The sequence below is a fragment of the Xyrauchen texanus genome, chromosome 14 (assembly GCF_025860055.1).
Source record: "Xyrauchen texanus isolate HMW12.3.18 chromosome 14, RBS_HiC_50CHRs, whole genome shotgun sequence".
NCBI classification, from domain to species: domain Eukaryota; kingdom Metazoa; phylum Chordata; class Actinopteri; order Cypriniformes; family Catostomidae; genus Xyrauchen; species Xyrauchen texanus.
Genome location: NC_068289.1, coordinates 33,666,510 through 33,692,064, shown reverse-complemented (window position 1 = coordinate 33,692,064; position 25,555 = coordinate 33,666,510). Strand labels below are relative to the sequence as shown.

The 25,555-nt window shown below is 41.9% G+C and overlaps 1 protein-coding gene across 1 annotated transcript; it reads right to left on the bottom strand.

Annotated features, from left to right (window-relative positions):
* Nucleotides 1-4,735: 4,735 nt before the first annotated feature.
* atp1a1b (ATPase Na+/K+ transporting subunit alpha 1b) lies at nt 4,736-24,535 on the bottom strand. The gene is made up of 22 exons (XM_052142563.1): nt 24,294-24,535; nt 22,691-22,810; nt 22,543-22,602; nt 21,859-22,062; nt 21,661-21,774; nt 20,917-21,051; nt 20,658-20,775; nt 19,831-20,099; nt 19,427-19,735; nt 17,418-17,552; nt 14,393-14,588; nt 14,133-14,308; nt 10,250-10,386; nt 10,013-10,163; nt 9,143-9,311; nt 8,911-9,065; nt 8,597-8,720; nt 8,123-8,268; nt 7,898-8,028; nt 7,704-7,805; nt 7,490-7,581; nt 4,736-7,357 (listed from the first exon to the last, which is right to left on the bottom strand). Exons 1-22 carry the CDS (start codon nt 24,303-24,305, stop codon nt 7,329-7,331), a joined length of 3,084 nt encoding a protein of 1,027 aa, XP_051998523.1. The 5' UTR covers nt 24,306-24,535; the 3' UTR covers nt 4,736-7,328.
* Nucleotides 24,536-25,555: the final 1,020 nt, after the last annotated feature.

Below are 25,555 nucleotides of genomic sequence, written 5' to 3'. Positions count from 1 at the left end.
CGCTCTCCATCCGGTCTCTTCGGTTCCGCGGTGAGTGCCATTGTTGACCGTTTCTCGGAAGTCCAGAAGCCACCCAAGCCATGAATAGAGTGGTGGTGGTGTAGTGGTCTAAGCACCTAACTGGTAATCTGATAATCAGAAGGATGCTGGTTCGAGCCCCACAGCCACCACCATTGTGTCCTTGAGCAAGGCACTTAACTCCAGGTTGCTTCGGGGGGATTGTCCCTGTAATAAGGGCTCTGTAAGTCGCTTTGGATAAAAGCGTCTGCCAAATGCATAAATGTAAATGTAAATGAATCTCTTCCTGCCTCGTCGCGCTAGCTCCTCTGCAGGCCGCCCACGTGACCAGCCTCCTGCACGAGCCTCTTCACAGCGCCCAGCTCAGCAAAGCCAGACTTCTCAGCGTCGACAGGGCCGCCCTCGAATGCGCTCAGACAGCCGCCGCAGACCGCCGCCCCCCCGCGGGCCTCGGCCTAAGATTGCGCTGAAACCTGAGCAACCGAAGTCCTCCTAGCTTTGTTGAGGAAACGACGGCTCAGTCCCGCCACGGCCGGACCACCGTCAAAGCTTCGCCCCCTGTCAGTCCCCTTCTCTCAGGCTACTGCAGTGGTGGATTCAGCAGCCAACAAGCCGGTGATACTGCCCGCTTGCCTGCACTCAAATGCCGTTTTCACGGCGACCCAAAGAAATCTTGTAAAAAGCAAACATGCCTTATGTGTAGAAAATGTGCCCACAATCCAGTGTTCACCCCTACACACAAGCATTACACTTCCCGTGTCCCTATCAGAGCCCACTCACATAAAGCGGGCACAGCCAGCTCGAGTGTTAGAGTCAATAAACGCGCCCACAAATCCGTGCGCGCGCCCCTTCTTTGCCCGGCCAGCAAACACCTCTCTGTATGTAAGTCCCATGCCCGTGACTATGCTCGCGCATCACTTCACAGATGTGACTCTTTCCCCATTCACCTCAATTGGGAAGTTACTCACAGAACAGCCTGTCCCTGCTGTCTGCGAGCAGTCATGCATAAGCACAGTAAGCGCGCTCACACATTCGGTTCAGCTCGCTGTGTGCGGCAATCAGGGCGACGTGGCCATTCACCCTCTAGCGTTACGCTTCAAAGCGTGGAAAGCTATCTCAGTGATATCCAAATGGGTGTTAAGCACAATAAAACAGGGCTATTTGCTACAGTTCGATCGCCGCCCTCCCCGCTTCAGAGCGCGGCTCGAAACTACTGTGAACACGGAAGCAGCCTGCATGCTTCGTTCAGAAATAGCAAACCTTCTGTGCAAAAGGGCCATAGAGAGAGTGCCACCTTCTCTGAGCGATCAGGGTTTTACAGCCGTTATTTTCTTGTCCCCAAGAAAGACGGCGGCCTCAGACCAATATTAGGTTTTGAATGAGGTGCTCGCAAAAAGACTGTTCAAAATGCTTACAATCAGGAAACTCCTCGCGCATGTGCGCCAGGGGGACTGGTTTATTTCTCTCGATCTGAAAGATGCCTACTTTCAGATTCAGATAAATCCCCGTCACAGGCCATTCTTGAGATTCGCCTTCGACGGCCAGGTTTATCAATACACCGTCCTTCCGTTCGGCCTGTCTTTAGCACCCTGTACTTTCACGAAGTGCATGGATGCGGCGTTCACACCCCTGCGGAGTCAGGGTTTGCGAATTCTGAACTATTTGGACGATTGGCTGATTTTGGCACAGTCACATACGGAGCTTCTGTCTCACAGGACAGTTCTCCTCAGTCATCTGAACAGTTTGGGTCTTGCAGTCAATTGGACCAAGAGCTCACTACAGCCCAGTCAGGCAATTTCCTTCCTTGGAATAGAACTAGACTCCATGGCGATGACGGCTCGCTTATCTACACAGCTGCGCCGTGTTCAGCGACTAGCAGCGTCCTTTCAAATGAACAGCCTCACGCCTCTGAAAAAATTTCAGAGAATGCTAGGTTACATGGCCTCAGCCGCAGCAGTACTTCAGCTGGGTTTACTGTGCATGCGCCCGCTTCAGCATTGGCTAAACACCCGGCGTCTCGCCGGGCTTGGGCCACGGGCCGCCAGCCGATCAGAGTGACTCAGACCTGTATCTCAGCTCTGCAGCCCTGGGCAGTGGCCGAATGGTATCAGTGGGGAGTGACGATGGGAGCTGTATCTCGCCGAAAAGTCATCTCGACAGACGCGTCCAACACGGGTTGGGGCGCGGTCTCGCGAGGGCTCTCCGGTTTTTGGCCTATGGTCAGTTCAGGAAAAGCTCCTTCACATAAATTGTCTGGAAATTATAGCGGTCGAGTACGCGCCGTGCGCTTCCTCCCGGTCATTCAGGGTCACCACGTCCTGGTCCGTTCGGACAACAGATCTGTGGTATCCTATCTAAACCGTCAGGGCGGTGTCAGATCCAGGAACCTCTTCCATCTGACAAAACGCATACTGAGTTGGTCCCAGTGCCACCTGCGCTCGCTGAGGGCGACACACGTGCCAGGCCACCTGAACGACGGCCCAGACAGACTGTCCAGAGACAATATTTCCCCAGGGGAATGGTCCCTGCACGCTCAAACAGTCCAGAAGTTATGGAGCATATTCGGCAGAGCAGAGATAGACCTCTTTGCGTCAGAAGAGAACTCTCACTGCCCAGTATTTTTCTCGAAAAGCGAGGACGCGCTGGCCCAGGACTGGCCCAACCGCCCGCTCTACGCCTTCCCTCCCGTCTCGCTATTGCCACAGGTAATGCAGAGGATCAGGGAAACGCGTCACTCGGTGCTCCTTATAGCCCCACGCTGGGAAAATCAGACATGGTTCCCGGAGCTTACGGAGCTGTCACTGACAGCCCCGTGGCCCATTCCAGTGAGAGCAGATCTCCTCTCTCAAGCTCGCGGCACGATCTGGCATCCCCACCCAGAGCGCTGGGCGCTGCACGCGTGGGTGATCAACGACTACCCTTCGCTTTGCCAGAAGGAGTAATAAACACTATCATACACGCTAGAGCCCCTTCCACGAGAAGACTCTATGCGTCCAAATGGTCTGTGTTTTCAAAATGGTGCACCGACAGAGACCTGGACCCACGGACATGTGGGGTGTCGTCGCTGCTCGTGTTTTTACAAGAGCTGCGGGATAAGGGCAGATCCCCATCCACGCTCAAAGTGTACGTCGCGGCGTTCGCTGAACCCCTAAACGGCAAGTCACTGGGAAAAAACGAGCTGGTCATACGCTTCCTCAGGGGAGCTAGAAGGATGAACCCCCCCGCGCCCCCCATCGGTTCCTATCTGGGATCTTTCCGTAGTTCTCGAAGCTATGAAAGCCCCCCTTTCGAACCGCTTCAATCCGTGGATTTGAAATATCTTTCACTCAAAACCATTTTTCTAACTGCCCTATCATCAGTTAAACATGTGGGAGACCTTCACGCGCTGTCTGTCAGCGCTGCGTGTCTTGAGTTTGGACCAAGTGACTCCAAGGTCATTTTAAAGCCTAGACACGGCTATGTCCCCAAGGTGATCGGTACTCCTTTCAGAGCACAAATCATTTCCCTATCGGCGCTGCCAGCATCTGATAGCGAACGCAACGCCAATCTCCTTTGCCCAGTCAGAGCACTGATATTGTATACTGCGCGCTCCGCCTCTTTCAGACGCTCTGAGCAGCTTTTCGTTTCGTTCGGAGGGCGCACCAAAGGTTTCACGCCTCGAAACAGACACTGTCTAGATGGATAGTGGACGCTATTGCTGCCGCGTACGGCGTCAAAGACCTACCATGCCCGTTAGGCATTAGGGCTCACTCCACTAGAGACATGGCCTCCTCGTGGGCATGGTCCAGCGGGATTTCCATTCACGACATATGTGTGGCAGCGGGCTGGGCTTCCCCCTCCACCTTTGTCAGATTTTACAATCTGGAAGTGCCCGCCCTGCAGGCAAAACTACTAGCGGTTTAATACGCTACAGCTCCCCTGGTGAGCTGCACTGACGGGACACATTCCACACAGACCGGCACCGCCGCTCTGTCTTTCCCTTCCCACTATGTGCTTATGTATTACACACACACTGGCCCGCACTCTTGCCGGCCAAATATTATTCCCCCACTCACAAGGGCTCCCCCGGGTCCCCCCACCCCCGGGGCTCATGCAGTGGATGCTTGGCGCGCACAGCGTTGACGCAATAGGATGTCTAAAAAAAAGTACGCAATACGAGAGAACCTCTCGTAAGAGAACGAATCGGTTACCTAACGTAACCTCGGTTCTCTCTAGATGAGGGAACGAGTATTGCGTAGCCGGCCGTGCTCGCGCCACGAGCGATTTTCGCTTCATTCAATGAAAACCAGGGTTCCAGCCTACGAACTTACACTTATATGCACTCTAGCCAAGGCCATTATGACGGGCTTTGATACAGTGACGGCGCGGGCGCCTGTCATTGGACGTGAGTTCACTCAAGTTCGTCTATAGGCTGCAGCAGTTGCCGCAGAGCAACCAATGAGCTCGCTAGCTAGCCCGCTCAAGGTATGCAGCTGCTGCAATGCGTTGACAATGGATACAAAATTAAGGATAATTTTTTTTGGCTTCAATATCTCAGAAAAGATGAATCTTTCCCGTAGCGTAAGCTAGCTTACGCAATACTCGTTCCCTCATCTAGAAAGAACCGAGGTTACGTTAGGTAACCGATTCGTTTTATAGTTCATTTACTGAGAACATGTCCAAATAAAAGTTTATTTGATTTGCATGTAGTTATTTTTGTATGGTAGAGTATATTGTGTGGCTGCTAATACATAGTTATTTCCTACACTAGAACAATTAATTAAATCTATCAACAGGATCAGCTGTTCAGTCAACAATAAAATATTTTGTGTAAGTTATAGCATTTAGATATGGAGATTATGTATGTAAACTAGCAATTATTTAGATAGATTGAGTTTACTACACATTCATCTCCCATAAAATTATTTTATTTTATCCAAAAAAGGCAGCATGACAGTATCATCACCTGAGTCTTGCAATACACGAGCATCCTGCTGTCTGGACCTCATCTGTATCTGCAGTAAGTACATAATTTCGGTACAACAAACTCTTCAGGTACTGACTAGACTCAATATATGCTTTAAAATAAACATAATTATCTACAGTTCTGAAAACATGTCCAACTTTAGAGCTGTAAAGGTGCTAATTGGCTGTATCTTTTCAGGTTAGTCTGCTCAGGTTCTTCCATCAATGGATAGACTCAGCACAATAACTAATGCTTCTATTTGCAATATTTGGCCATCATCCTCAAACCCATAATCGTTAACAGATAAGTGGGGAAGAACAATATTGCCTCACTATAATTCTGTGATCATTTGTTCTCAAGTTTCTGTCATTTTTAATGCTGCATTAGTACATAACATAATGATTGCTTACGCTTTTGCAGGAAGTTCCTCCCACATCACCCGCAAAGAGTCATGGGACTCAGGAATATTGCGAATTGAGAGAGGTGCAACTGCAACTCTGTATACATATTGTAAATGCGTCATTCCTACAATTCGGTGACATTCCAGCTTAGGAACTTTTGAAAAATAAAACATACTATTACAAGTTTCTTCACGTTTCCTCATTACAGGGACATGTTAAATATTGTATTTGTCATACTGGTCAAGCTAAATTACTAAAATAATTCAGATGTCCATTCAGTTAAATGGGCAGCATCAGGGTGGACTTTCAGCCACTACATGGTCTGTGATTGATATCTAGGAAACATATATGTAAACTAATATCTATGATTTAATTTCTGTTAACATATATATTGAAATTGTAATATTTAATGTGGTGACTAACACCACAAAATATAGGAAAACATTAAGTTTGCATTAAATTATGATTTATGTTGACAAGCCGGTTCTCGCCTCCTCCTTGCCCATCCTTAACAGTGTTACATGTGTGTATAAAAAATACATGCTAAAATCCGACTAGTGAGGACATACACTCACAAATTGGCCAAATCATTTTTAGCTCTAAATCTACTGATGTGCACATGTTTGTTTGAGGGTTAGTTGAAGGGATAAGGGGCTAGAAAATACCATTACCCTGGTATGAAAACGATGGAAGTCTATGAAAAAACCCTCACTAATATAGTGAAACAAACTTCTGTGTGTGTGTAATGCCAAATCTTCTGGAGTGACTGCATGCATGTAAAGTAGATAAACAAAGGAAGTGAATGGCTTAACATTCCAGGGGACTCTAAATGAATGAAAGAATGAGAGAAAATAAAATCTGTGCCTTAAATTCTGAATGAAATAGTTTAGGGCTACTGGGTTGTATCCATGCCAACATGATTTCTTTTCTTCTAAGTTACTAGGCAGTTAGACATCCTAAAAGAGCCATTCATGGTGCATTTAAAATGCAAAAACACTCTCCAGCATGAACAATATAAGAGAGGAATTACTTAGATATTTTAACAATGGAGTACCTTCAATTTCCCTGTCTATGCAGGTAAATGATTATTTTGCCTGTTTACAACTTACAACGCACAGGCCTATTCTCTTTGTTTCTGAGTATAAATTCAATACTATGAATTTCACTAGATTACACAATACAAACCTGCAACAACATCCCTGACAATCTCTGCACAAAAACTGCCCATTATCACTGACATACTTTCTAAGTTGAGAACCTGTTAACTGGTATTTCTGTGTGTACCATTTTCAATATTATTAAATAACATACAAGCACAAATATGTAAAAAGTGTATTGTGGCCTACAAGGCAGGTATTTATTCAATAACAGCATATCTATAGTTTATTCACATAAAACAATTAAAGGTGCACTCAGTAACATTTTTCTTTGTGTCATCTTGGACTTAAACTGACACCTAGCAGCTTGGATGCACATCATTTAAAATCAATTGTTTTCAGTTTCAGATGCCATTGTAGAAATGTAGTATTCACGGTCAGCTATGATTACTGTAATCTATAACAGGATGGTTACTGAGATTAAGCAAGTAGTATCCGGCAGGTCATGTGATTCTAACATGTGCGGACCCTCACCATGTTGAATAAAACAGCTTTTATAAGGTTACTGATATGACTGGATTCTTCATTTTAATGTGAGTGGTCATGATTTCCTAAATATATAGCAAAATTACAATTCATGTCTTTAGGAGTTAAACATTTTAATGAGGAAAAAATTACTGAGTCCACCTTTAAAATCTTTTCCCTTGTTTAAATTTTTTCCAAGTCTATCTTTAGAATGGAATGTAGTACCAGTAGGATCTCATTTCTACACTTGTTCTATTTAAAATATTTTAGAATTTACAGTGGTTAAATCTGTAACTTTAATGCCACAAAAACAACACACAGGTGGCATGTTGACCCGATGGCCTAGTAGTATGTCTCTCTCTCCATCCAACCTGTAAATTAAGAAAAAATATGTTTTGTAATAAAGAATTGATACACTCATATTTGCACATACAGTAATATAAAATTAATTTAATTAATACAATAAAGTATAGTTAAGGACAAGGTTGTTGTTTTCTGATTACCTCCAGGGTTACGTCTAAGGATGAGCTTTCTGATTTCATCATAAATAAAAATGAGAAGAGAGTAGGGGAAGGCACAGAACCACCAATTGGGCCTGTAGATAGAGCACAGAGCATAAGACCATCCGCATTTCAAATCTAAATATATATGACACACGTAGTGACAAGAAGCACGAATGTATATTTTCTTTTATACAAATAAATTATTTTAGCCTACTTGAGTGGATACATTCTGAGGGCCACATCCATGCCAGGGCAGTAGGACAAGAAAGCAGCCAATGCTGTTTCTTCAAACAATCCAAAGATCAGGATTTTGTTCCTATGGTTGTAGGCCAAAAATTTATTAGAGAAAAAATCTACCAAAAACATAACTTAAGCAAATGTTGAGCTCATTTGTTCTCCCTGACTCACTTCATTCCCTGCTGGAAGACAGAGTTTCGCCTGGTCTTGCAGATAATCAAATCGGCCCACTGCACGATCACAATGCTGGTGAAGAATGCAGTGTGGCAAGTGAACTCCACAATCTTTCTCTGTTCGTATGTCTGAGAAAACATAAAATGTTGGTAAAATACTAATTTGATAGATTCCCCAAGAATCACAGAGTCAACATTCAAATAACTGTAAAATAAAACCTACCCACTGTTGTCCATAACTGTCTTCCAGGTCATTAATATACTTGTCGTCCCAATTCATGCGAATTCCTAGCAGCCTTGGCGGTAAAAAGCCGTTTTCGGCAAGGATAACAAAGTATGTGAAAAATCCAGCCAGAGCCTGAATCATACCTGGGGAATGACAAATAAATTAATTATATTAAAATAATTTGTATTTTGGAAATGGATTGTATGTCTATGGTTGCATGTTTGTACTGTATGTATTGAATCACGTACATCATTTAGTGTCAGACTATTGTTCTTACTGTTAATTATATATTATGATGCAGTTCCTTATGAATTTACCATACATCTAGCAAGAACTCTTTTGTTTTTTTACTCTCCAAAGCCAATTTTTACTTATTTTTGTTGCATATACTCACACTTTTGATCCTGCTTATGAGTGTTAAAGACATATTCCAAATGGAAATATTCTGAGACTATCAAAATGGCCACCAACCTATTTGTCCATACGCAATGCTAATAAGTCTTTCATTCACTAATTTGTCTGTTTTCGGGTTTCTGGGCTGTCTCTTCATGATATCACTCTCAGCAGCCTCATATGCCAGGGAAATGGCAGGGAGCTAGAAAACAAAACAAAATGGTTAACTGTCATATGTTGTACAAGTTAAGTTTGTTGTCATTCATCTCATTACAATCCAATCACAGGAACATTTTGGTATCAAATGTGACTGACCTAGACGTCTGACAACAGATAACTGGTACAGAAGACCAAATGCATGTGAAAAAAAAAAAAATTTGTTCTGCACTGACCATGTCTGTTCCCAGGTCAATACACAATATGGTAACAGTTCCTAGAGGCAGAGGGATGTTGGCGATAATGAAGAAAAGGAAGGGTGTGATCTCAGGGATGTTACTTGTCAGGGTGTAAGCAATGGACTTCTTTAAGTTGTCAAAGATCAGACGGCCTAGAGTGGAGAGAAAACACTCATAATGGAACCCACAACATTGAGAAGACCTAAAAAAAGATGTGCAGCACACATACCTTCCTCTACGCCTGTGACAATTGAGGCAAAGTTGTCATCTAACAGGATCATGTCAGCAGCCTGTTTTGATACATCTGAGCCAGCAATGCCCATAGCAACACCAATATCAGCCTTCTTCAATGCTGGAGAATCATTCACACCATCACCAGTTACAGCCACAATGGCTCCCTTTGGAAGAAAAATCAGTTTTACTTTAACTGTTATCTTATAGAATTAGTTCATGCAAAATTGAAATTATGTCAATATTTACTCATCCTGATGTTGTTCTGTTTTTTTTCTCTTCATGGAACTAAAAGGGGGAATTTTTGAAGAATCTCCACACAGCTTAAAAGTCTTCTGAAGCCATGTAATCAAATGTAAGTTTATTTAATCATCCCTTCTGCTAAAGCTCTGAAATCTTTTTATGTTCAGGTTCAGAAACAAATGGTGCATCAAAGCACTAAGCTAGGTTTGATGTCATTCCCACCAAATGGAAAGGGAAATGTCAGTGAACGATTACTTTAATTTCCATCTGTGCCACACACAATACTTTAATATGGCTTCAGAAGACTTGGAACACAGTGTATGTGTCATATAGATTAATCATGGTGTTTTTTTTTGCACTTTTTGGAGCTTAACAGCTGTATTGACAATGTGTGAAGATTCTTCAAAAATTCTGATTTTGTGTTCAGTGAAAAAAGATAACAACAGATGATTTTAGAATGACATGAGGGTGAAATAGAATTTGTATTTTTGGGTGACCTATTCATTAAACTTTAAACTCTTGATCAAAATAACAGTTCTCTAAATAAAGTATACTAGTTCTATAACTGTCAGTATTTTGCACCTCCTAATACTTGAAGTGCATTTAAATAAAACTAAATCATTACCGTTCGCTGACACCCCTCCACGATGATCAGTTTCTGTTGTGGTGATGTTCTTGCAAATACAATCTCTGTGTGGTATTTCAGAATATCATCTAGCTGTTCACAGGAGAGGTCCTTCAGGTCTCCACCATGGACCACACATGCCTTTGCATCTCTGAAAAGACAGAGTTATTTAATTATTTACTTTCATTTCAAGGGAAGTAACAGTGATGTTTTCAGTTAACTAACACACTGTGATACCTGGGGTTGACCTCATTGACTGGGATATTCAAGCGAGCAGCAATGTCTTCCACAGTCTCATTGCCCTCAGAGATAATCCCAACACCCTTTGCTATGGCTTTGGCAGTGATTGGATGGTCACCAGTGACCATGATAACCTAAGTGTTCAAAAATAGAAAGGTACACTCAAATCATATGATAATTTCTTCTAGGGTTTTGTGCTATTTAGAATTGATCTGATAATGCCTTTTAAATTCCATTTCAGTTCCTGAACTTAAACTAAATTTGATCTGAAGTAGTAAACAAGATTCAGAACTTTAATTTGAATTTAATGAAACATAATTAAAATGGAATTAAATATTTATAGAAATTTGCATTACCCCTTTGTAATTTGTAATAGTAATTTGTATTAGTACATACAATTTTTTCAGGATTATTTAACCATAATGTTATCATGCACACAATATAGGGGATAGTTACAAACATAGATGATATTAAAGGAATAGTTCCCCAAAAATGATAATTTTCTCATCATTTACATTTAATGTCATGCCGTCTCAAACTTGTATGACTTTCTGGAACACAAACAAATATATTTTGATGAAGATAATATGTGAATATATCCTTACAAAATAAGGTAATGGGGTCTAAACATTAAAGCTCCAAAAAGGATATAATGGCAGTGTGGAGAGCCTCCCATGCCAAAGTCAGTGTTGCCCCTGGCAACCACAATCACACACACACCTGGAAACGGCTGTCACAAACATCAACGGAGCACCATATAAGCTCTCACAGAACACTCTCTCAAGGTCTGATGACGAGAAGACTTTCACTAACATTTTCTCTCTGTCTCCCATAACAGAATCGGAATGAAAACCACCAGAACATAAGATAACAAAACAATGCATGCCACACACTCAACAACAGAGTACTTAGCACATCCACAGCATAACATGGGAACCACACGAGCATTTCATGCATTCTCTTCATTGTCTATCACTGCACTTGAATATTCACCATTCATTGTAGTAAACGCACCTCAGGGCACACTAAAATGTTTACGGTTGTTCATACCTCATTCTCAACTCTGCTATACTGGTGGAGGATACTACCTCTGTGAGGACAGACAAAATTACTTAACCCGTAATTCTCTCTCTTTTCCCACAGATTCCCCTCTCTCTGTCCCTCAAATTATGGAAGACCTCATCCACCATCTCTCCGAAGTTTCACTCCACCAGCAACAAATATCTGAACTTGAAATATCTGAAGCTTGCTGCCGGACTGCCTGAATGGAACAGGAGATCTTTCGTCTACAGGCGGAAGTGGAAGAGCATGCACTGGAAGCAAAACTTACAGTCCAGCTGGTACTGATTAAGCTCACTGAGCAGGGATGATTTAGAGGCTTTTCTCGATACCTTTGAGATCATGACTGTTCGGGAGGGCTAGCTACAAGGGGAGTGGTCTGCGATTTTGGCGCCCTTCCTTGCCTACTACTCCATGTAGGCCGAAGCCTCCAATAACTATGACACTCTCAAATCATAGATTCTACTGTATGGACATACAATCCCCAGGTTCCGATTTGGGTCCAGCCATCTCAACTAGTACGCCTCATCCAGCACTAGCTTCTCGGTGGAAACCCAACCTCATAGGAATGAAAGATCCCTCCACGATGGCTGAGCTGGTCGAAGCAGTGGAGCTGGCAGAGGCAGCAAATACTAGTGACGGTGGAGAGAGAGAGCTGTGGGATTTCCCTGGAGGTGCTGTCCGGAGAGGCGAGAGATAGAAGGCACCTGACGGAAGGAAGTACCAGTCACTCGAGGGGGTCCTTGGTGGCCGCGCTTGGTTTGTGGGGTGCATCCTGCATTTTACGGTGTCACCAAAAGGAACGTATCGGGAGGTACATGTCGTCGATACTGTCATTTCAGTCAGACTCGCCCAACCCGGTGTGTTCCACACCAGAACGTCGGACAAAACCCTCATCCAGATGATCAGCTTCCACGGCAACACCCGATACATCCCCTCAGCCTCAGTTATGGTGGCAACCGAACCTGGTAGTTGGCGAATCGATGTAGGAGTTATCAAGAAGCTAAGTACTGTCACTAAGAGGAGAGGGGAACAAACACAGCTGCTGGTGGTACCACACGGAAGGACCGAAACCATCTTGACCTTGGCCCACTACCCTCCTATGGCCAGGCACCTGGGGGCCCAAAACATTGGCCAAAGCATCCACAGATTCCTCTGGCTGGGACTAGATGGAGAGGTCAAAAGGTTCTGGCAGCAGTGCGAGGTCTGCCCCTAAGCCCACTCATCCCGTTGCCGATCACTGATGTGCCTTATGAGCATGTCGGCATGGACCTGTGAGGACAGCTGCCAAAATCAGCCCAGGGCCACAAGTGTATATTAGTCATTGTACAGAAGACTACAGCACAAGGTATGAGAACGTTTCCAAGGAATTGTTCCTACTAATGAGCTGAGTTGGAATTTCAAAAGAAATTTTAACGGATCTTTAAAGGCACCTGTTCTATCTTCTCTTCATTCGTTGCCAGTAAATTTTAGAATACATTTATTGGTTCAAGTCTTCAAGTCTTGGTGTTAACTTTCAGGGCTTTACATGGACAAGCTTCCCAGTATATCTCAGACCTGTTAAAGTCTTATTTATCTACTTAAAGCCTTAGATCATCTGGCCAGAGATTGTTGGTGGTTCTGCAAACCAGATTTATAACCCGTGGGGATCGATCCTTTCAAACAGTGGCACCTAGACTATGGAACACACTTCCCTGGTCCTTATGTTGTATTGACTCTGTTGACTCTTTTAAAAAGCAACTGAAGACCTTTTTATTCAGACAAGCTTTTAACTAGAGGTAGTTGTTAAGCTCTATGTTTAGGTTGTTTTGCATGTTTTTTCTACTGTATATTTTATTAGTTTCTGATGTTTTCTTTACTGTGATTTTTTTAAATATTTTATATGTTTAGTGTCAGTGAAGTGCCCCAGGCATCGACAGGCTTCACGCCATTCTAACACTTGTTTTGTAGACAATCCTGTGGGCTCTTGGATTTGGCCAAATAAGGCTGGGAGCAGCAACCCTCACCGCACCACACAGTCATTGAACATGAGCAGGACGTAAGGAAGAGGATCGAAAAGGTGATGCCCCTGGTGAAAGAACATATGAAGGAAGCCCAATGTGCCCAGCAGCACATTTACAATCGAGCGGCTCAGCCCCAGGAGTTCCATCCAGGAGACAAGGTACTTGTGCTCATTCCCTCCGCCACTTCCAAGTTCCTGGCCACCTGGCAGGGCCTTATATGACAGCTACCCGAGTGAGTCCAGTTAACTACAGAGTCCACCAGCCAGGCTGCCGAAGAATCGAACAGATCTATCATATCAACCTCCTAAAAAAATGTATTGATCCAGGTCTCCACCAATTCACTGCTCTGGCCAAGGGATGCTTCCTGTGGTTACCTTGGGAGAACACCTGGCCAAAACGCCAGAGTGGAAACAGCTAACACCAATCACCCACATCAACGGAGCACCATATAAGCTCTCACAGAACACTCACCCTCCAATAAGCCTAACCTTAAAGTTGTATTTCATCCTAAAATGTTCACACTCATGTTTCTCCAAACCTATATGGATTCATTTCTTCTATTTGACACAAAAGCAGATGTTAGGACGAATTACAGTCTCAAAACTGAATTCACTTTAATTTTTGGGAAAAATATACAATAAAAGTGAGGTTGTCATTCTACCTAAAGAAATACATGGTTTTGGAACAAAATGAGGGTGAGGAAATGATAACTGAATTTCCAGGTTTATTAATTAATTTATTTTTTGAGTGAACTTTCCCTTTTCAATACTGATTATAGCACAGGCTAATAGATTTGCCAAGAAGAAGCTCTACTATACCTTGATCCCTGCACTTCTGCATTTGCCAACCGCATCAGGTACAGCAGCACGAGGGGGATCAATCATTGACATAAGACCAACAAAGCACAGATTCTCAGTGGGGAAATTCACATCATCAGCATCAAACTGGAAGCCTTCTGGAAACTGCTCATCCGGAAGGTAGAAATGGCAGAAACCTTTAGAGGAGAATGTGAATGATAAGTCTACAATTTTATCAGTTAAGCTTGCAACTTTGATTGGAGAGAGTGGTTTTCTCTTACCCAATACTCTCTCTCCAAGTCCCCCAAGCTCCAGATAAGCATTCTGAAAGGATTCTTTAATTTCATCATCTAATAGTTGTTCCTTCCCTTGGATCATTATGGTAGCACAGCGGTCCAGGATTCTCTCTGGAGCTCCTTTCATCACCAGCAGATGCTGAGACTCTTTGCCACCACTTGGAATCTTGTGCACTGACAGCTACCAATTCAAGCATCAAATAATTTTATAAAAATGATGAGATTTATTTTCTCGGTAGAATATGGAAAACGTCTCGGGTTACATGTATAACCCTTGTTCCCTGAAAAAAAGCGGAACGAGATGCTGCGCTGCTAAGCGCTAGGGGAACAACTCTATCTGTGAACCGAGCTGAAATAGTGTGTGTAACACGTCAATGAACATTGACCGGAATTTATAGCCTCGGCTGATGTAATCATTAGATGCACCTGCGGCCAGGCTATAAATGGATACGTCACCAGGTGTCGTCAGATACTTCTTTTTGAAGAGCAGTCCTGGGACGTCCCAGTGCGGCAAAGCAGCGCAGCATCTCGTTCCACTTTTTTCAGGGAACAAGGGTTACACATGTAACCCGAGACGTTCCCTTTACAAAAAGCTTGACTACGATGCTGCGCTGCTAAGTGCTAGGGGAATGCAATACCCACGCCGCCGCACTTGGGGCTGTCCGGACCCCTATGGTTGTGCAGTGTACTCACAAAACCGCGAGAGGTCTCAGACATGAGATTGAGATGTCGACTCAAGGGCATAAGAGCCTGGAGTAGCGTAAACATCTAAACCATTCAATTTTGATGAATGTGTGCGGAGAGGACCAGCCTGCCGTATCACAAACTTGTTTAGGCATGGGCTGAGATGTCGACTCAAGGACATAAGAGCCCGGAGTAGCAAAGCATCTAACCCATAAAGTTAGATGAATGTGTGCGAAGAGAACCCTATCGCACCACAAACTTGTCATAAAAACTGATGAATGTAAGCGGAGAGGACCAGCCTGCCGCATCACAAACTTGTTCAGGTATGAGTTGAGATGTCGACTCAAGGGCATAAGAGCCCAGAGTGCAGAACATCCAAACTAAAAAAGTCCAATGAATGTGTGCGGAGAGGACAACCTGCCGCATCACAAACTTGTTTAGGCATGGGCTGAGATGTCGACTCAAGGACATAAGAGTCTGGAGTAGCAAAGCATCTAGCCCATAAAGTTCGATGAATGTGTGTGAAGAGAACCCTATCGTAAAACAAACTTGTCATAAAACTGATGAATGTGAGCGGAGAGGACCAGCCTGCCGCATCACAAACTTGTCCAGACATGAGCTTGAGATGTCGACTCAAGGGCATAAGAGCCCGGAGTGCAGAACATCCAAATTAAACAAGTCCAATGAATGTGTGCGGAGAGGACAACCTGCCGCATCACAAACTTGCTGCAGAGGGAGACCTCTAGCCAAGGTCTTAGAAGAGGAGAGCTCTCTGGTAGACTGCGCCCTGAAACCTACTGGCGAAGCTTGACCGCGCGCCTCGTAGGCCCGGGCAATAATGAGGATGCCTCTTTGAGGGCACCCCGCCCACCAAGCCGTGGCAAACCGCAGTGGCCACATAGAACCTGGCAGTGGCGAGGCAAGTGCCCGCTGACAGTTCTTTCTACAGAAAATCCAGAACTGAAGCAAACTGGCAGTTAGCTGGTTCTGTAATAAGAACTTTAGTAGAACAAAACGCATGCAGGCACATTTGCGTTACTACGTTCAGCCCCTCCCGAGGGACTGGGCGACTCGGGGAGAAGTAGAGGAGACATTGCGCTATCAACAGAGGCGAAGAGGTCCTCTTCTGCCCTGTAAAATCTACCCAAATCAGTTCCAAGTGGAGGGAGCCCTAGCACTTGAAATGGTCTCGATAACCTCAAGAGAAAACCCTGTGAACCTCATTTGGTACCCTTATGGGTCAGACATGAAAGGTTTCACAATTCGGGCCAAGGATGAGAAGGTCCTCCCTGTTCGGAATCGCCCAAGGCGAGCCGTCGAGGAGAGGAATTAACTCCGAGAAACATATCCTGTTCGGCCAGCGCAGCGCCATTAATAGGAGGCAAGACCCTTGCTGGTGAACATTGCCAAGACTTCCGGGAGCAGAGAAACCGGGAAAAGAAACACATACAGACGCATTGTGGGTCATGTATGTGTCTTAACGTCCAGGCCCAAGGGGGCTGGGTGATTTCAGGGAGAATTGCGCAATTCATAGAGGCGAAGAGGTCCTCTGCCCTAAGATCTCACCCAAACTTGTTCCAAGTGGAAAAAGCCCGGCATTTAAAAAGGTCTCGATAACCTCAGGAGAGAGCCCTGTTTCCCTCAGTTGGTACCCTTAGGGGCCAAACATGAAAGATTCCACAATTCGGGGCAGGGATGAAATATTGCCCTGTGCCTGAGATAGAAGATCCTTCCTCTTCGGAATCGCCCAAGGCGAGCCGTCGAGGGAAGAAATTCACTCCGAGAACCAAGCCCTGTTCGGCCAGCGCGGTGCTATCAGTAAGAGGCAAAAACCCTTGCTGGCGAACTCTGGCCAACTACTACCTTAGGGTGGAGTTATTAACTCCCCCGTTGGTATTTTCTGTCTGGACAGTAAATCTGCTCCCATATACGGGCATCCAGGGATATAACTGACCTGAGTGACAGGAGCTTGCCCTGGGCCCTAAGGAGAATCCGACGTGTCAGAAATACAGCTGACAGGAACGTGGGTCTCCTTGATGATTTATGTAAGAGGCTACCGCTGTATTGTCCACCCGCTACAAGACATGGCAGCCTCAGGAGGAGGTATTTCAGGGCCAGAAATACAGCCATCAACCCGAGACAGTGACTGTGACAACCGAGCTGACGACCCTCCTATCCCCTTAAGCTGTACGACACTATTTCAGCTCGGTTCACAGCTAGAGTTGTTCCCCTATCGCTTAGCAGCGCAGCATCGTAGTGAATCTTTTTGTAAAGGGAACCAAATATTTTTGTATTAGGTAGTGATGTAAGAGCCTATTTCCAGTACCTGGTATTTGTTAGTAGAGTTAAAAGGGATTTCAGCCACTTTGGTGAACTTTTCTCTCATTTCTTTTACTGATCCACAGCAGAGCTCAATGCATTTCAGCAGAGCAGACTCAGATGCATCCCCAGCAACATCTCTCTAAACAGTGAAACACAACACACAATTGATATTTATTTCTTCTGAAATATCTCAAATGAACAGCTAAAATTATTCAACTTGATAATAAATAAAAAATGGCACAATTGAAACACCAATTTGTACTGTTAGAAAACGGTAAAAGAAAATAATATTTTGTCAACTATATTTTTTTTACTGCCATTAGTGAAACAGGATAGGCATTTAGGATAACTAGCAATGCCTCTGTAACCTTTGAATAAGATGGATCAGGGTCAAAAATTAAGTCAAAAATGTAAAATAGCGGGGAGCCAAGCTAGCTCAGAGAGTATTGACTCTGACTACCACCCCTGGAGTCGTGAGTTCAAATCCAGCGCATGCTAAGTGACTCCAGCCAGGTCTCCTAACCAACCAAATTGGCCAGGTTGCTAGGGAGGGTAGAATCACATGGGGTAACCTCCTTGTGGTCACGATTAGGGGTTCTCGCTCTCAATGGAGCGTGGTAAGTTGTGCGTGGATTGTGGAGAGTAGCATGAGCCTCCCATGCTGTGAGACTCCGCGGTGTCATGCACAGCGAGCCACGTGATGAGAAGCGGAGGCAACTGAGACTTGTCCTCCGCCACACGGATTGAGGTGAGTAACCGTGCCACCATGAGGACCTACTAAGTAGTGGGACCAAATTGGGAGAAAAAGTGGATGAGATAAAAAATAAAATATTTAAATGGCTTTTGCAAGTAAATAAAACTACAATTACTTGAATTGTCTGGCAACTTTATTAGGAACTGCAACATTACATGTTTTAAAAGGAAAGTTCACCCAAACATTTAAATGAGCTCATAATTTACTCACCCTTATGCCATATCATATTTGAATAACTTTCTTTCCTTTGCAGAACAAAAACAAAGATTTTTAGAAGAATACCTCAGCTCTGTTTGTCCTCACAATGCAAGTGAATGGTGACAGAACCAGAAGGTCCAAAAAGTACATAAAGGCAGCATAAAAGTAATCCATACTACTCCAGTGGATAAATCCATGTCTTCAGAAGTGATATGATAGGTGTGGGTGAGAAATAGATAAATATTTAAGACCTTTTTTCTATAAATCTCCACCTTTGACCAGCCCTAACTAGCTAAATGTGAAAATGAAAATGTATATTTACAGTGAAAAGGGACTTAAATATTGATCTGTTTCTAACCCACACTTTTCATATTGCTTCTGAAGACAGGGATTTGACCACTGGAGTCTTATAGATTACTTTTATGCTGCCTATATATGCTTTGTGGACCTTCTGAGTTCTGGTCACCATTTACAAAGCTGAAATATTCTCCTAAAAATCTTAATTTGTTTTCAGTAGAAGAAAGGCATCTGTGATGGCATGAGGGTGAGTAAATTATGAGAGAATTTAAATATTTGGGTGAACAATCTGTCAAAAAGTACAATTGCAATAACGATAACCTGACCCTCACTGACATAAGAGACTTGCACAATGCAATTCAAAGACTTACAAACAATTTACTAAAGAAAAGATATGATGCAATTTGTGTCTTCATCCATCATTTACTTCAGTGGATATTTTATCATCAGAGGTTCATCTAGGATGCCTCAATATTTTTTGATCCTAAACAGCATGTGGTGACACGTGAATATGATGCTATGAATGACACAGTGACCTACTGTTTGTCACTAAATATAGCTACATATTTCTATTGACATTGGGACAAAAATTTGAAATTTTAGAGATGTATTTGTGTATAAGTAAAGTAAAATTACCATGACCAGTAAGAAATATTTATGACCTCTAAAAATATTTAATCACCAACCATTAGTAGGCATAGCAAAAACGTCATTTTGAACCCTGTGTATTAATACAATTGCTGTGCTCCATATCAAAAACAAACCTTCAGAATAGGCACATCAATTTGCTCTGCCAGGAACACAGCCCTGTTGCAGAGCCCAGCAATGCGTGCCAAAGACGCCCAGGTGTCCGAACTACGGTCAAAGGAAGTCCCACTCTGATTTTCTGTGGTGTCAGCCTCATGGATCTGGTTATCAAACCACATGTGGGCTACGGTCATGCGATTCTGCGTTAAGGTGCCAGTTTTATCAGAACAGATGGTTGAGGTTGAGCCCAGTGTTTCAACCGCCTCAAGGTTCTTAACCAAACAGTTCTTCTTAGCCATACGCTTAGCTGTAAGGGTGAGACAAACCTGAGGATTGAGAGACAGAGAGTAGGTGTCATGTGAAAATTTTAAATCTGCCAATGTAAGGGCCTAAGCTTCAAACAAAGTTAATTCAAACTTACTGTGACTGTAGCAAGAAGACCTTCGGGCACATTGGCCACAATGATCCCAATAAGAAAGATAACAGCTTCCAACCAGGAATAACCAAGAACAAGTGACAAGATGAAGAAAGAGACACCCAGGAAGACTGCCACGCCTGTGATGATGTGGATGAAATGCTCAATTTCAATGGAGATGGGGGTGCGCCCAACTTCCAGACCAGATGCAAGGGTGGCGATACGGCCCATTACAGTACGGTCTCCAGTGCTGATGACAATGCCACGTGCAGTACCTAAAACAAAAGTGAATTACTGCAAGATTGTTCTTTAAATACAGAGGACGCTAATGTACATGGCTGTTATCTAATTTTCTTTTACAGCATAATTTTCCGTAAAGCTGATTTGAAACGATGTGTGTTGTGAATGACTTGACTATTTAAAAAAAAAAGAATTATATTATATATATCATAAATAATATGTGAGAGACCGGGTATAGTTGTCACACTTTTTGCTCCAGTGAATATTTCTCTGCATAAGTTTATTTTTGAGGAAATAAATGAAAATAATCCCACAATTATTACCCAGGAAAAAAGATACAGTTCACTGAACACATATTGACCTTTTGTACAAATATTGGGACAAGTTGCCACAATGGAACCTGCCATTAAAAAGTCTATTATAGGCTTTACAGCCACATTTAGACAGTTAAACTATTATGAAACACAAAACAATTCATAAAACAGCAAAACATTGTTACTGAGATTTAGTCCTTTTGACGACTTCCCTGTGTGACAACCAGCCCCGATCTCCCCTATACACTTGAGTTTGCATTGAATAAGAATATAAAATACCTTCAACACAGTTTGTGGAGAAGAAAGCAATATTCTTGGTCTCAAGAGGATTATCATTTGAGAAATCTGGAGACCGTGTCTGAGGCTCTGATTCTCCAGTCAGAGAGGAGTTATCCACCTGAAAAACACATTCTATTTAAAAGCTAATTTTATTTAAGTATTTCAACATATTGACAATTCCACTAAGAGAAATGTGATTGTTAAGGTTATACCTCTCAAAAACAGAGAGCAAAGACTGTGGAGAGAGGCTCATAATAACCTTGCACCCATGTGATGATATGATTCTCAGGTCAGCAGGGATTCTGTCACCGCCTTTCACCTCCACCAGATCACCGATCACCACTTCTTCTGCATTAATCTGCTTCTTCTCACCATCACGGACAACCAGAGCTTGCTAGAAATAAAATTGCAGAATGTCAAAAAGAATGCCTATGAAATATCAGAACAAAATAAAACTATTTGGTTGGGAAAAGAGTCTATGTATTTAAGCTGATGGACAGGTTTGATAGTTTTGAAGACCTCCCAAATTTGGAGCATTGTTACTTTTAGTCCATGTCTATTACCTTTGAAGCCATTTGATCGTGCACTCCTAAAAGTTGACAAAATTCACTTTTAGGAGATAAATGCATTTGAAATGTACAGTCTTCCCTGGAAAACCGGCAAAAAAATATGACGATTCATGTTGCACCTCACATTGATTTTTGGCCAATCACATGCTCTCTAGAATATGCCTCCCCCTAAAACCACCTGGAACCAACTACCAAGTAGCAAATAACAATTAATCTCTGTGATGTAACTAAAGTCTATTGGCTATTTCAAAAAATTGAATGAGTCCTTTCGAAATGTTCCATCTAAACTTAACTCAAAACAGGAAATATGTCATTACAGGACAGAAAACTGGGTACATTAAATTTCATGGGGTCTTTAAAGACAACAAACTGGTAAAATCACTCCTAGTGTGTGTGTGTGTGTGTGCATGTGTGTCAACTTGTGAAATATGCACCTGTGGAACCAAATTCTTGAAAGAGTCCATAATCTTAGAGCTCTTGGCATCTTGATAGTATGAGAAACAGCCAGTGATGATGACCACAGCAGACAGCACAACTCCCAAATACAGCTGCATTGCAGAAAGGGGTAGTTAAAAACGCCTAATATAAAGCGGGATCCAAAATAAAATACATCTCTCAGCATATTCTCTCACATTGTCATTGGCTGGCTCATCTTCCATTGCTGCCAGAATGCCATATGCAAGAAAGCAGAGAACAGCACCGGTCCACAACAGCATGGAGAAACCTCCAAACATCTGCTTGCAGAACTTGACCCACTCTGGAGTGGTTGGTGGTGGAGTGAGGGCATTACGTCCATCACGGGCTAGGATCTCTTCTGCGCGAGAATTTGAAAGACCCTGGTGGAGTCACAGAGAAAGCTATTGCTATTGTAAAGCTATATGAAACATTTATTAATAATTGTTTATTATGGGATGTTTACATACAGTGATTTATGGCAACATTTGCAGTGAATTGAAATCATTAAATTTCATCTTTTTTTATTTAATGTCAATCCATTAAATTTGTGATCATATTTTAAAAAGAACAGTTGTAAAGCCCCCAAATATTGTTAGGGCATCCTGCAGGAACCACAACCAACAATACTCTTGACCCCACCACCTGTATTAAATTGCTGTATATGTGAACAATGTTTTGAAGTTAGATGTGTTGTGCATAAGATGTGAAGAAAAAAGTAATCACGAATGACACTTGTTACCTAAACAAACAGTTAAGGAGGACTATTTCAATATGAATTGCATGCGCACAGGCACACACACTCACACACACACACACACACACACACACACACACACACACACACACACATCTTTACTTACTTTGCTCAAATCCGTTCCATATTTATGGTGGAGCTCTTCCAAAGACAGTTTGTGATCATCCTAATTATGCATAATACAAAAAGAAATATTCAGTTTGTAAAAAATATTGTATTGGCACAATCATGACCTGAACAAGACAAAGCCTTACCAAATCCACTTCCTTTTTCAGCTCATCCATATCTTTCTCTTTCTTCTCCTTCTTGTTTTTGCTCTTTTTCTTCCCACTTTGTTCCGACATTGCTGCCAGCTCATACTGGTCCCGTCCATCCTGAAATAGACGTTTGAAACATTAAATCGCTATTAATTAAATCTTTATGTGGTAAAATGTAGGGAAATATGTAAACAATTGCTGTAAATATAATTTTGTCATCCCATAGCAAATAATAAAAATAAACCCAGGCAGGGTGATCATGACCCTGATGCAAAGTTTACCCTTTTAACATGACTACATGCAGTAAGTAAATAAATAGACATGAATTGATTTAATTTGAAATTCTTGTATTTTGTGAAAAGACAGAGACCACAGAGTGCTACAAGAGACATGAATATAGCACAGTGTACTATGTACACTAGTAGATGTACTATGCAGGTTTTACACTACAGGAACAGAAATTATTAAAGTGTCTAAAACCAAAACAAAGTAGAAAGTTAGTTGTAAATCATAATTCCACAATGAGTAGGCTATGCAATAGCTGGGTATAGTGATGAGTAGGCTACTCCATGCATTACACTAGTCATACACAAATGGTAGTGTACTTTATTCTCTCTCTCTCAGTCTAATATTAAGACAAAGGGAACTATTTTCTCATAATATGAACAATGCAATCAGAGAATACAAGGAGGAAACAATAAACCACACTCTCTGGCAACATGACCGAGATTCCAAAACAGTTCAGGAGATTACAGTTTCGTAGATGTGATTCTGAGGCAGAACAAATCTCTCAATGACTTTGATTTTGCAGTTGTACAACATTTTTGAGCGCACTGTCATGTGTTTTTCAATTAGAATTTTCTTTGGGCATTTGCAGTTGGACGACTATATTTTGTGCAAGTGCTGTTCAAAATCAGGATATCCAATGCTGTATTACTTGCAGTAGGCCTACTTACAGTATGCAATATATTCACTGTACTAAGTTGTAATTCCTAAAATGTGCTTAAGATGCACAATGATCTTTTTTTTTCAGTAACTAGATGTCCTGGACACTGTGTTCTCAATGTAGTGTCTAATGAATGCTCTGTTGTGTTTATATATTGACTGTCTGTGTGTATCATCTGAAAGCATTTTTTGATTTTGAGCACAGATTAAATGGTTTTGAGATGATTGTTTGATTTTGCCAGATAAGTCAGTGGTTTTGTGAATGTAGTTTGAAGATTTGGTTTTGTGAGAAGATTTCAAGAAACGTGTTGGCTATTAGCAATTGCGAAAAACTGTAATGAAGGCTTAGTCCACTTTAACATGTGTCATAAAACAATATTAACTTAAAAATATAAAAAATGGATATAAATAAAATATAAAATAGCAGCATATGCCTAGGCTATAATAAACGCCAATATATATATATATATATATATATATATATATATATATATATATATATATATATATATATATATATATATAAAGCTTGAAAAAAGCTTGTGTTGACAGTTTGTGTTTCGCCTAGTGATCTTAAGAAATGTAATATATTCCTTCGGAATATATCCGAGGCACGAAACTAAAACTCAAAAAATCTCAAAAGTATATTACTCACCCCAACTCCCATGTTCGCTTGTAACGGCGACTGCTCCCCTTTGTTTCAATGCTCCGATCCTTTCAAAACCCCTTTTAAAATATATTTGCTTTCCCACTTTTGTGCTTCTCTTTCTGATGTGCAACATTCAGCAACAGATCATCCAAATGTGTCTTGCCTTCAGATCGGGTGCTGATGAAAGTTCAAGTTATAAGGAGTCTCCATTTACGCATCGGTGTAGAATGCTGAAGCGCCAATAGGAAGACAGCTCTGTCGCTTATGTATGTGTGCAGAATGCGAGGGAAGTGTACATGTAAAGTCTGAATCCTGGGAGCTGAGAAAGAGTTTTTCTTTGGTCTTCCCTTTACAGATACATTGATTATACTCTTCATACTGTACGTAACAAAATAACACTCACTACAGACCGTATAACATGGAAAACTGTATAATCAATATTGCCATGTTAAATAAAACATTTAATCTAAAAGGAAGTGAAACATAATATACAAAATTTAAGTAGGATATCTGCATTTTTTTATTCATGATTTTGCTGTTGAGAACATTTAATTCAGCTCCTGTGTAAAGAAGCACAGGTGTCTACTTATTGTTTTTGTAACTATGCAATACTATAGTAGAATGTAATATAGCATTGAAGCAAAAATCTATTTTATGGTGCACAAAGAAATTACAGTACCGTGGTATGAGGAAATGTATACAATGAAAATAACAGTATTTCAGAAATAGATGACAACACAATAAAAACACTGTGATGAACAAAAGATACAGCAATGCACAAACAAAACACTGATTTAATGTTTCTGTGGAACATATAGAGATATAGAGTAATGTCTGCATGTGAGATATACAATTAGTCCATTTGATGTGTACTATGCAAGTTAAAAGGTTTAGAAGCAAATAAATGTTATGGTATGGACAGAAAAAATGTCATACAATATGTTTTATTTTATTTATTTATTTTTTGCATTACTGTCTAGGTGAATGCCATTATAATATGATCATACTATTCTGTAAAAATGAAAAAAATATTACTGCCAAAGGTATAAAGAGCTGCCTAAAAAAAAAAAATCTAAAAATCTTGGTTGCTTTTACCCTAATTTTCATGCATGTTTCAACCCACTTGAAAGGAAACCATGACAATGTGGGAAACCAAGAACAGCGCCAGGAAATCTACAAGTGGGTTGAAGATCATTAAATTCTGGTGTTGAGCTCTATAGAACAAATGAGCGAAAAACATTAGGGTAAATTGGGATTTTTAGAGTGAC